The sequence below is a fragment of the Dunckerocampus dactyliophorus genome, chromosome 14, assembly GCF_027744805.1.
Source record: "Dunckerocampus dactyliophorus isolate RoL2022-P2 chromosome 14, RoL_Ddac_1.1, whole genome shotgun sequence".
In the NCBI taxonomy this organism is placed as follows: Eukaryota; Metazoa; Chordata; class Actinopteri; order Syngnathiformes; family Syngnathidae; genus Dunckerocampus; species Dunckerocampus dactyliophorus.
Window position 1 is genome coordinate 27,720,157 of NC_072832.1, and position 13,256 is coordinate 27,733,412.

Consider the following 13,256-nt stretch of genomic DNA (forward strand, 5'->3'; position numbering starts at 1 on the left):
TGGCTCAGGCAGAAGCCTCCATGGATTTACTGGAGGCATGGGGGCTTGCAGGTGTGGTGACTGCCCTTGTGTTTGATACAACGTCTAGCAACAGTGGTGTACACAAGGGAGCTGCTAAACTACTGGAGCAACACGTCTGTGTAGGCTCTCAGTCGTACAGGAGTTGTCCATCGAGGAAAAGGCTTCTTGAGACGTCATCTGTACTTCTGTGAAGAAGGTGTCGGACGTTTCGCTCCTCATCCGAAGAGCTTCGTCAGCGAACTAATAAGTGCTGGTAGCTTAGGCCTTAAATACAGTAAGAGTGGGCGGAATTGGTGTGCCAACACCCTCCTCCTATTGGTTCGTTACACTAAGCCTGGGCGGAGTAGTGGTATAATCCTATCCTGTTATTAACACCTCCGATAAAAGGGGAAGTGTCGCTCCCTGAATTGGGTATGAACGACTCTGATACTGGCTTGTTAGCATCTATTGTTGTGGCTCGGCCCTGGCTTCACCTCATTTGCAAGACTAAGAGCTGTGGGTTTTGGTCTCAGTAACCTGCTGAACACAGGGTCCAAATTAAACCTCAAACCACCATTCCGATTCAATGATGGGTTCTGTTGTTTGACAAAAATAGCTTCCTTTACTCCTCTTTCAAACCATCTGTTTTCTTTGGCCAAAATCTTCACCTCGCTGTCCTGAAAAGAGTGATTGGTAGCTTTCAGGTGTAGATGTACTGCTGATTGAGGACCACTAGAATTGTCCCTGCGATGTTGATAAAGCCTTTTTTGGAGCATTTGCTTAGTTTCCCCAATGTAGTGCTCTTTGCATTCCTCATCTTTACAGTGGATGGAATAGACCACATTGCTTTGTTTCTGGTTTGGAGCCTTGTCTTTAGGATGCACTAATTTTTGTCTCAGGGTATTTACTGGTTTGAAATAGGTAGGAATTTTGTGTTGCCATAAGATCCTCTGGAGTTTTTCGGAGACCCCCGCTACATAAGGGACTACCACTCCTCTCCTTTTTGCTTCTGTGGGCTTTTGGGTTTCTTTCCCTACTCTCTTCTTTTGACATTTGTTAAAAGCCCACCGTGGGTACCCACAGGTTGAGAGCGCTCTCTGGACATGTTGTGTCTCCTTTTTCTTTCCCTCAGCACTAGTTGGTATTTGTTCCGCTCTATGTTGGAGGGTCCTAATAACCCCTAGTTTATGTTGTAGTGGATGGTTTGATTCAAAAAGACTTCATTGGACTATGAAGAAAAAATAACAAGTCTAATTAGTGATGCCAACACATATGAGCAACTTAAAAGGGACCCATCCAGTAGGTATAAGAAAGAAATCATACACTGTCTCCAAAAGTTAGAGAAGGAAGAACTAATTGACAGACAGATGTATCATAGGTTATACCCTGGGGAGGCTACACCATGTATCTATGGCCTTCCAAAAATCCACAAGGAAGGGTTTCCCCTCAGACCCATTGTCTGTAGCATTGACTCTACCACGTACAATGTAGCGAAATATGTAAAAACAGTCTTATCCCCATTGGTAGGCAACACTGATCATCATATAGAGAACACAAAAGGGTTTGTGGCGAGCATCAAAGACCTCAGATTGGAGCCAGAGGAAACTTTGGTGTCTTATGATGTGACTTCACTTTTCACATCTGTCCCCACCTCAGCAGCAGTCTCGGTGGTGAGGAAGAGACTGCTCGAGGACTCAACTCTGCATCGGAGAACAAAACTTAGTGCTGACCACATCTGCCAATTACTGGAAATTTGCCTTAACACCACATATTTTCAGTTTAGAGGGAAATTCTACAGACAAATTCATGGTTGTGCTATGGGCTCACCAGTCTCACCCATAGTGGCGAATCTGTACATGGAAGAGATGGAGAAACAGGCTCTCACATCCTTCTCAGGGACAAAAACCAAGGCACTGGTTTAGATACGTGGATGACACCTTTGTCATAATCAAAAAACAAGAAATTCAGTCTTTCACAGATCACATCAATGCGGTGGACACCAATATCAAATTTACTCGCGAGGACACTAAAGAAAACCAACTAGCCTTCTTAGACTGCAAGGTAATTATAGGAAAGGACGGACAGCTACTTCCAGAGGTCTTTAGAAAGGCCACACACACTGACCAATACCTGCTTTTTGAATCAAACCATCCACTACAACATAAACTAGGGGTTATTAGGACCCTCCAACATAGAGCGGAACAAATACCAACTAGTGCTGAGGGAAAGAAAAAGGAGACACAACATGTCCAGAGAGCGCTCTCAACCTGTGGGTACCCACGGTGGGCTTTTAACAAATGTCAAAAGAAGAGAGTAGGGAAAGAAACCCAAAAGCAGACCCAAAAGAACAGATGACATCTCAAGAAGCCTTTTCCTACTGGAGCAACAGTTGGATAGAAAGGTCTTCTACTTAGCATGTAGACATCACATCCTAGAGGTTGTGGTTGGGGCTGCCTGGGAGAAGCTGTTCGGAAAGGTCAAGAGTCCAGACAATCCATGGTTCAAAGCATTCAAGGATGCATGGATAGATCTTACTACAGACAACCCCAAGAACCTGTCCATCAGACAAGGATGGCTGAAGGAGAAGAAGACGGAGTGTGGGGAGCTGCTCCAGGGAATACTGACTTCTCAGAAGCCTCCAAGAGCAGATTTATCGTGAGATGGCAGAGCTGACAGTCATACTGCTTGGTGGGACCCCTCCTCGTGGCATCCACTGGAGTCATCCAGGAATATCTACTCTATGAAAATGTACATGTTTGCAGAGCAGATGCACTATGATGATGACACTGTGGCAAAGCTGGAACGCCTCAATGTCTTTCTGTCTCTGTTCTACACGCCAATGTGGATGACTGCAACGTTTGCTGCTGATGCTCCCGTGAATGATCTGCAATTCAGGAAGGACATGCTCAAATTCAAGAGAAGCGACCCAGAAATTGCAGAAGCAGTGCTTCAGAAACTTCAGAACCACAGGTGGTACTTGACACAAGAGGTTGTGCCATTTGCTCTCCTCAGCACCAGGCTCAGTGATGGTGATAAACAGGACGTTGCCACTAAGCTGCACGCCACTGAGAAGCCAGATAGTTCCAGGAGAGGGAGACCTGTGTTGCCTTAGGTTACAGCCAAGACGACTCTACCGGATCTGATTGGCCCAGAGAGTCATCTTCTGCTTGACACCCTCGGCATCGAGTGCAAATGGCTCCTGCAACCTGTGTCCACATGGTCAGGGAGTGATGGTTGCAACAAGGCACTGGAGTATGTCTGGAATGTGAAAGTAGTGAATGACATTGCTGAGCGGGGAGTCAAGATGATGAGCGATTTTGCAAACATCATGACTACAGATTGTCAACAGAGAGGGTACCTGCTTCAAGCTGTGGAATACAACTGTGAGCCATTTGACAGCTTCAAGAAGCAAACTCTGAACAAGTGACTGTGATGTCTAATTGCGACATGACCACAATATTTTTGTAATTTGGATAATTTTGTGGACATGATCTGTTTTTTTGTTTTTTTTTTCAAATGTATACTTGAATTGTTTCTGCAAATAGAACATTAAAAATGATTCAATTTCATACCCATTATGTTGTTCTATCCCTATTGTATCAAAAGTTTTGGGTGAAAAAAACGGCAAAATTTGGCGTTTTTCTACGATCGCAGAATTATTATATTTATGTCCAATGAGGCAAAGGTTCCTGACATTTTAGCTCAAAATGGTTATGATTTTCGGCTTTTTCATGCCAAATAGCATCGGAAACCGTGCAGGGGGTACAAATATAATAATTTTATGTATTTTGAAGAAGTCTACTGCTGTCTCATGTTCCTGTCTAGTCAACATTCCTCATGTAGTATCATGCACTCATCTGGTCAACTTTCCTCATGTAGCCTCATGCACTCGTCTGGTCAACTTTCCTCATGTAGTCTCATGCACTCATCTGGCCAACTTTCCTCACGTAGTCTCATGCACTCATCTGGTCAACTATCCTCATGTAGTCTCATGCACTCATCTGGTCAACTGTCGTCATGTAGTCTCATGCACTCATCTGGTCAACTTTCCTCATGTAGTCTCATGCACTCATCTGGCCAACTTTCCTCACGTAGTCTCATGCACTCATCTGGTCAACTATCCTCATGTAGTCTCATGCACTCATCTGGTCAACTGTCCTCATGTAGTCTCATGCACTCATCTGGACAACTGTCCTCTTGTTGTTTCATGTTCCTGTCTAGTCAGCTCTCCTCATGTAGTCTCACGCACTCATTTGGTCAACTATCCTCATGTAGTCTCATGCACTCATCTGGTCAACTTTCCTCACGTATTCTCATGCACTCATCTGGTCAACTTTCCTCATGTAGTCTCATGCACTCATCTGGTCAACTCTCCTCATGTAGTCTCATGCACTCATGTGGTCAACCTTCCTCATGTAGTCTCATGCGCTCATCTGGTCATTGTTCCTCATGTAGTCTCATGCACAATCTGGTCAACTGTCTTGGTGTTGTCATCTGTTTTGTCCAGCACGGCGTATTGAGCGAAATGCTATTTTTCCTGTTTGTCTTTGTGATTATGCAAATGGCCGCGGGCTGTTGACAGAGTCAGGGTGCTCCCCGGGGTTTCTGCTCTAATTGCAGGCAGGCTGTTATTGCTTCTAATTAAGCAGCCAATGCCCCACAAAGGTTTGCTCAATAAATATTAACATAACTTGTTGACTGACGTCTTTATGGTCTCATATTGTTGATTGTTGTATGATCAATGGAGCTGGAAATGAGTATTTTCTTTCTGTCTTCCATATTAGCAAGTAAGAAATTATGCTGGTGTTTTTGACCTTCATTTAGGCCACAACAGACCTGTATGGAAACTGCACACTGCGTCACTCGGGAACATCAGCAGCGGCTCCAGAGGCAGCTGGAGTCTTCGCGCTGGCCCTCGAGGCGAAGTATGTAGTCCTTTCCCTCCTTGTTGTCCGATGTCCTCATGTCCTCTTGTAGTCTTCTTCCACCAGGTTTCTTTCACATGTGTAAACTCTCCCCGTGTAGAATCTACTGTCTTCACGTGTTCTGATGTCCTTGAATCGTCCCATGTCCTCATCTCCTCGTCTTGTCAACTGTCCTTTAGGCTCATGTCCTCATTTATAAACTGCCTTGATGTTCTGATATCCTTGCATAGCCTCATGTCCAAATCGAGTTCAATGGCCTCATGTAGTCTCATGTCCTCTTCTCGTCAGCTTTCCTCATGTAGTGGCATGCACACATATGGTCGACTTTCCTCATGAAGTCTCATGCATTCATCCCGTCAACTTTTTCATGTAATCCCATGTCCTCATGCAGTGACATGTCTTGGTTAAATGTCATCACGTTGTCTCATCTAGTCAATTGTCCTCTAGTCTGTCCTTGTGTAGTCTCTCATGCACTCGTCTAGATGACTTTCATCATGTTGTCTCACATTCTCAGCTGGTCAACTGTCCTCATGTAGTCTCATGTCCTCATTTTGTTAAATGGCCTCATGTTGTCTCTCATGTCCTCTTCACTGTCATCATGTAGTGTCATGCACTCAGGCAGTCTCATGTCCTCATTTAGTTAAACGACCTCATGTAGTGTCATGCACTCATCTAGTCGACTTTCCTACTGGACTCATTCATAAGTGCTCATTTAGTCCACTTTTGTCATGTAGTCTCATGTCCTCATGCAGTATCATGTCTTTACCTCGTCAGATGTCATGTAGTCTGTCCTCAACTAGTCAGGTATCCTCATGTAATCTCATGCACTCATCTAGTCAACAGTCCTCATGCAGCTTTAATCTCATGTTCTCATTCAGTTAAATGGCCTCATGTAGTCTCACGCCGTCTTCAAGTCAACAGTCCTCATGTAGCATAGTCTAGTCGACTTTCCTCATGAATTCTCATGCGCTCATCTAGTCGACTATTCTCATGTAGTCTCATGTCCCCCATGTAGTCTCATGTCTTCATATAGCTAATTGTCATCGTGTAGCCTGTCTGCAACTCGCCAGCTGTCCTCATGTAGGCTCATGCGCTCATCTAGTCAACAGTCCTCATGTGGCAGTTTCACATGCACGAATGAGAGTGCCTGAGGTGGAGGTCGGCATGAGCTTCTCATCCTGTTTGTGGTGTTATTTGGTGACTGCGTCGCCAGCATTGGATTTTATTGTCAGCTTGTCTTTCCTCTCCAAGTTTCATTTGTGGCGCGAAGTGCTGACAAGAATCTGCCGCCATTAAGAGACACGTGCTAGCTTAGCTGTGCAAACAAGCAGTGTTTGCTTTGCACACATGATGATGATGCTGCTGCGGGGGAGTGAGTGGAGGCTCGCTCGCCCCGTCTGATGGCAAATAATCAAACGCGTGGAGCAACGCTTTTAGCGCCCAAACACTTGAATCGTGTGATAGCAGGAAAGCCCACAAACGGCTAAGATGATGCAAAGTCTTTAAAAGTGGATGTGCCGATATCACGGTATCACGGTATCATGGTGGTCCGGAACCGCACATTTCTACTGATACCCTTTGGTGTCCCTCAGCCCGGGCCTAACGTGGAGAGACATGCAGCACCTCTCTGTGCTGACCTCCAAGAGGAACCAGCTCCACGACGAGGTCCACCAGTGGAGGAGGAACGGCGTGGGCTTGGAATTCAACCACCTGTTCGGCTACGGCGTTTTGGATGCGGGCGGCATGGTGAAAATGGCCAAAGAGTGGAAGACGGTGCCCGAGCGGTTCCACTGCGTGGCCGGGTCCATCCAGGAGAACCAGTGAGTCCCGTTTGTCATCATGTAAAGACCTCGAGCGGAGGAAATCATTTTTTAAAATTTAACATTACATTTTATTTGGAAGTACAGGAGACATTTTCATATAATTACAGAAAAAACACATTCATTGTCCTACAATGTGAGTCCTCACGTCATAAGTCATTGTTTTGAACATCCTGACATGTTTGTGTATTTTCTTTGAAAATCAATACATAAGTAAGCTTTAAAAAACTCCTAGAGTTGTATGAATTATCCTATTTATGAATGATTCATTATATCATATTATTTTATTGCATGTGTTTAGATGTATTTTTTATGACATGTATTAACATCCTGATATTGATAGAATAACACTGACATTTGGAGATTTTTCTTCCAAAAGTTATATTCACCATTACATTCACCATAGACCATTTTTAAACATATCCTGCAACGGAGTTTATTATTAATAATTAGAAATATTATGATGTCATTATCTAATAAAAACCACAATCCAAATTTCTCTTGTGACCACAAGTAGTTGATTATTATTACTTTATTATGAAACATATTATTTGTCCTGTACATGTCATATTACATAATATTGTTTAACTGACTGACGACATTCTAACGTCCCACTTATGCTACTTATTTGTCCATTTTTAATTGAAAGTCAATATAGATAGATATGTTATTAATCTCCAAATGAAATTCACGTTTCGAGCAGCTCTCCATAAATGTCATACAAACTTGATCACAAAATAAAACAACCAAGGCAAGACAGTAGAGATAAGAAAAGAAAAATAAGAAATAGAATAAGAATAAATAAATAAATACGGTTCACTTCCAATTTGTAGTGCAAGAATACATAATGATAAGTAATAATTATAATACATACTACATAAAGTTTAAAAGTCGCATGTCGTGGGGGAGGAATGATCTGCTCAGTCTTTCAGTTGATCAGGACAGTGATAGTAATCTGCCTCTGAAACTGCTCTTCTGTTGGGAGATGATGCTGTGCGATGATGATAATATCACAATATATATAATTTTAAACAAAATATCAATAAAAAAAAACCCACCATCTGTGGATAATTTGTAGCTGTGATGAGAATCTCACCAGCAAAGAGTGAGATAGAAGGTCCTTCCCTCTTATCTTCTTGCCACTGCAGCTGTGGTTTTATCGCATGATCTCTCTGCTCCAGTTCATCCGTTCGTTCGCTGCCAGCCTCCCCTCTGTCCTCCCGGCCATTTTGCGTTAACCTTTACTCCCCCCGTCTCCGCTCGCCGCTCGAGGGCTCCTGTCTCTTTGCTCATTTATCACATTCTGGTAATCTTGTCCCTTGTGTGTTGGGGAGTGGTCTCTCATTTGCTTCATTATTATGTCTGGGAGATAATAACATTGTTGTTGTTTTATAAGTTTTTAAGTCCACATTTGAGTTCAGGTTTTGACCTTTTGCAGCTTTTGTTAAAGACATGAGCTTTACCCACTTAAGCCGGCAGCATACTTCCTACTTACTATCTGATGCACTTTTAAAAAAAAATCTCAAGTTGCCATTTACGTGACTTATACATTGCAAAAAACAACATGAATTATTACATTACAAGTACAAATGCATTTGAATTTTTGGATAACATGTAGCACTACAGAATAGCTTGGCATGCCTATAGCCACTTGTTGCTAGGCAGATTTCATAGGGCTCAAGGCTGACTGCCCCATAGGCCAATTCAAAATGTCCGCAATAATTTGTGGTATTCCAAAAAATATTTATGTCTGATTTTCAGGCTAAAAAAAAAAAAAAATAAAGTACTTATTAACAATTTTAACAAAATTTAAAAAAAGAAAATTAAATACACTCAATAGAAAATAAATATTAAATATGAGGAAAAAAAGCCAATGAACTACATTTTTAAATGATCACGTTAGAGAATGTTTACAAAATAAGTGAAATTAATTGCTGATGATGCACAGACACTGACGATAATGTCTTCTTTTTACAAGCTAATTACAAAGCATGCAATGTAGGCTACATCACATGTTTCATTTTTCAACCGTCTCTACAGCAGCAGCAGCAGTGGCGTCGGCGCCACGGGGGCCTCTGTTGCTTGCCATTGTGCTGCAAAAATAATTACAACAAGGCCACCTCTGATGATAGCGTCTTCACAGAGAAAAGCAATAAACATCAACAAACCCCAGCCGCCGTAAACACGATACACACCAAAGCTGTAAGCGGCTGCCGGCTGCCTTACTATGTTGGAGGAGGAGCTCTTATTGTCAGAGGAGCGGGCGTGTTGGGCCCCCGTCATGTCACCTTGTGGTGATTTACTCTCCTTTAGAGGCTTCTACGTTGATGACGTGGTTGTCTTTACTATTGTGGAATTGTCTATTGTGTTGTTTACATTAATATTCAGTACAGATGTACCTAATGAAGAGTCCCTGGAGCAATTTGCTTCAGCAGCTCCTGTCTTGTGTTAATAAGTGGACCTCCATTGCAAGCTCCATCCTGCTGTGTTCTGACACCTGGAGAGATAAAAAGACTGGCAGCTTTAAAAAAAAAAAAAACTAATCACAAAGCCCAACCTCTCTCTTCACAGCAAACATATTATCAGAGAAAAAGCTTCCCCTTGTGCACCACGGAGCCAGCATGCTGCCTAGCATGTGCAGGAACACATAGTTCAATAATACATAATACATAGTACAGCCAAAGCACTTGGTTACATTATCATGGAATCATAAAATATAAGATACTTTATCAATCCATCAAAACATGAAAGTACTTTATTGTTATGTTTTATTTTATTCTTATGCTCTATTATTACTATTATTATTAAGTAATGACACAATAAATGAAAACAAAGTGGATTACCAATATACAGTATTTCCATGCGCATGCGTGTCTGTTTTCCTCCAAACAGGCAGGAAGAGAGTTCACTCTGTGCATTGCTTTCAGCACCTTGGCGCTTTTGTTCCACAGAACAACGGCATGAACAAAGTGATTCCTTTTGTCAGTCATACAGTGTCTTTGTCTGTCTTTGGGTGGAGGCGGGGCCGCTGGCATACACACAGAGTGCAGAAGAGTGTAACGTAGTAGAAATTATATTAGTAAATTGCAATATATTTTTTTATTGTACGTTTCTTAAAAGTAATGTTAAAATCTCATCTTGTCCCGTTCTCGTAGGCCCATTCTCATGTATCGTTGGCACAAGACGGCGTGAGTTGGTTCTGGAAGCCACGATGCAGAGATAAGATCCGTTTCCACAAAACAAAATGTTCATTAACGAAATGTATCCTTACAGAGTAAAAGATGCACAATGTAAAAAGTACAACAAAAAGTACTAACAAAAATTCACTACTAAACTAGTAGGCAGATACAGTAACTCTAATGAAAAAGGCAGAAACGAAAACACACTGCTACAAAAACTAGAGCAGGAAAAGGTCACTTTAGCAGTGACTGGTGCTGGTGCTGGACATCACCACTGAAGCCTGCCAGGGCAAGGACAACAAAAAAGCACAGCTGACACAAGGCGGGCAGGTGCTCACAACTATAGTACAAAAGCTAAAAGCCAGAAAGCGAGGAGAGGGTAGCAAACAACACGAGGGCAAGCAGAGTGGTGAGCACGTGGCGCATGAGGGCGCAATCTGACAGCGGTGTGCTGTCGCTGCCGTGCTAATGAGGAGGAGATGGTAATGAGGCCCAGGTGTGCAATGAAATGACATGGCAGACAGGCATTGCCTCGTCTCATGAAAAGAGTGTGTCGTGACACCCCCAATTATTATACATCTACATGTGTTTGAATATTGCTAATAACGGAAAATTAACAGTTTATTCTTTTTGTGTGGCCAGCTACCAAATAATCTATATCCTGGTAATGGCCCATGCGCCGATGCTTGACAAACAAAGGGTAATATAATAATAATAATAATAAATGTTGTTTTCTGCTGCCCTCAAGTGGCCAGAGAAATAAATAAAAATATGTCTTTAAAGTATCGTATACAGTATATTTTTTAATTTGCGTATTTTTAAAATAATAAAAATGTTACTTTAACATTTACAACATGACAACAATTACAAAAAAGAAAAACGTATTATTTTATTAGGCAACCCCCTTCTCATTTTTAAGACCAAGTAAATATTTGTTTTTAAAATCATGTTTTCAATATCCGTGAAGTAAGAATCTCTCCAAATGAAACTATGATATACTGTACTTCTTAGCTCCTCGACATTTGTTTGGTCACTGGTGTGTGTGAGTGGGTTAGGGTTAGGGTTAGGATTAGGATTAGGGTTAGGAAGAAAACACTGTATCACACTCTCTTTGAAAGAAGTTGTCTAGTCCTGCCTTTTTCAGACTTTTTCCTGGGAAAAAGTGTTGTTGTGTTGGGGTATTGGGGTCTGAACTGACCAGTCAATCGGCTTGTTCTGCCTGCATGCCCCAGTATACCAGGTACTCGTTCTAGTACCTGGTAGTAGGGATGTCACAAGACACACTTCATGAGACGATACATGAGATCAGGTCTACGAGAATGAGAAGGCCTACACCCACTGAAGAAAGGGCTCACTCCATTCATGCTATTGTTCTATGGAACAAATGCGCTAAGGTGCTGAAAGGTATGTACAGAGTGAACCCTCTTCCTGACAGTTTGGAGGCAAGAGACAAACAGACGCATGCACATGCTAATATATTGAAGCCCAAAAAAAATCCAGTTCATTTTCATTTATTTTGTGATTAATGAATACTATTAGTGGTTATCATGTTGGCCACACAGTCAGGAGATCGGGAAGACCTGGGTTCAAATCTTTGTTTGGGCATTTCTGTGTTGAGTTTGCCTGTTGTCCCCGTGTGTGTGTGGGTTTTCTCCGGGTACTCCTCCCACATTCCAAAAGCATGCATGTTAGCTTCATTGGCGACTCTAAATTGTCCATAAGTATGAGTGTGAGTGTGAATGGTATACCCGGCCTCTCGCCCAAAGTCAGCTGGGATAGGCTCCAGCAACACCTGCAACCCTAGTAAGGACAAGCGGCATAGAAAATGGATGGAGACTTTTATTCTGAACGAGAACTCTTGGCACGTTTTAATCACGCGAGATGTCATGTCTCCATGCCTTTGCCTCATGGTGTTGATGTGTCAAATTCTGTTGCTTTCTCCAGTAAAATCCAGTCTGGCAACAAGCTGGTGCTGGCCATCACCACCGAAGCCTGCCAGGGCAAGGACAACTTTGTCCGCTACCTGGAGCACGTCCAGGCGGTGATCACCGTCAATGCCAGCCGCCGCGGCGACCTCAACGTCAACATGACCTCGCCCATGGGCACCAAGTCCATCCTTCTGAGCCGACGGCCCCGCGACAACGACTCCAAAGTGGGCTTTGACAAGTGGCCCTTCATGACCACCCACACCTGGGGCGAGGACCCGCGTGGGACCTGGGTGCTGGAGGTGGGCTTTCGCGGCGAGGAGCTCCAGCGAGGCGTCCTCAAGGAGTGGACTCTCATGCTGCACGGAACACAAAGTGCGCCTTATATCGAGCAGAAAGTGCGCGATTACCAGTCCAAGCTGGCCATGTCCAAGAAGGAGGAGCTGGAGGAGGAGCTGGATGAGGCCGTGGAGAGAAGCTTGAAGAGCTTGCTGAGTAAAAACAACTGAAGCCCCGCCTGCATGTCCACAACTTGCTCTCATCCTGTCCTGATCCCCGTCTTTCTTTCTCCCTGACTTCTAGCTCCCACCCAACTCTGCTTTTTCTACATTTCAGTTTCGACCTTCAATGAATGTTCAATGTTAACATCTCCAGTATAACCTTCAGTAACCTACACAGAGAAACATCATCATTTTTACACTTGAACAGAACTGTACATAAACGCTCTCGCTTTGATCGCCCTGCACACCTCTCTCTCTCTCCATCTCTCTCTCTCTCTCTGCCGACTGCTGTACAGTTTGTGACTGTAAAAGATTCTGTGTCCTGCAAACGGAGCGCTGATACTTTTATTTCTGTTTATATTTTTGTGACATGCTCTGTTTGTACAAACACGGAGAGGAATGTGTGATTCATTTACAGCCTGTGCTTCATCACCTTTGATGTACACTATCATAATAAATCTATTTAGCTGTTTATTAAAGCACTTGAGTGATTTGGAAGCATTACTCGTGTTACAGATGGCTAGAATTAAACATGGAAGTACTGTTGCTTGAATTTTGCAACCTTATCGGCATGCTCAGCTTGCACACAAGGAAGGCACACACTCATACCCCAGACTGACATGAGCTGGAACCAGTTAGATGCAGACACATAGCCACACCACTGATCCACATAGGGGAGCGGTACCACCCCTGCGAGGGTGGGAACCGAGAACAGCATAATAGAGTAGGCACTTCCTCGTTTGAGGCTTCCTCCTTCTCCCATGGGATGGACTGAAGTCCAATGCTGAGCTTTGTGACATCTTCCAGACAATTACTTCACTAAAGAGTGAAAATACAGAAAAGAGAGTCAGACTGATCTCTTCTCAGGGTGGGTGTGAGTCAAGTTTGTTGGGCGTTGGGCCAGGAT

General features: G+C 43.2%; 1 protein-coding gene across 1 annotated transcript in view; it reads left to right on the forward strand.

Moving 5' to 3' along the window:
* pcsk2 (proprotein convertase subtilisin/kexin type 2) overlaps positions 1-12,847 on the forward strand; it is a 35,540-nt gene extending 22,693 nt beyond the window's left edge. Inside the window, exons 10-12 of the mRNA XM_054799173.1 lie at positions 4,825-4,925; positions 6,518-6,745; positions 11,869-12,847. Of these exons, the coding sequence (XP_054655148.1) occupies positions 4,825-4,925; positions 6,518-6,745; positions 11,869-12,358 (819 nt within the window). The 3' untranslated portion in view covers positions 12,359-12,847. The remainder of the gene's footprint in view (positions 1-4,824; positions 4,926-6,517; positions 6,746-11,868) is intronic.
* The last annotated feature ends 409 nt before the right edge of the window (positions 12,848-13,256 follow it).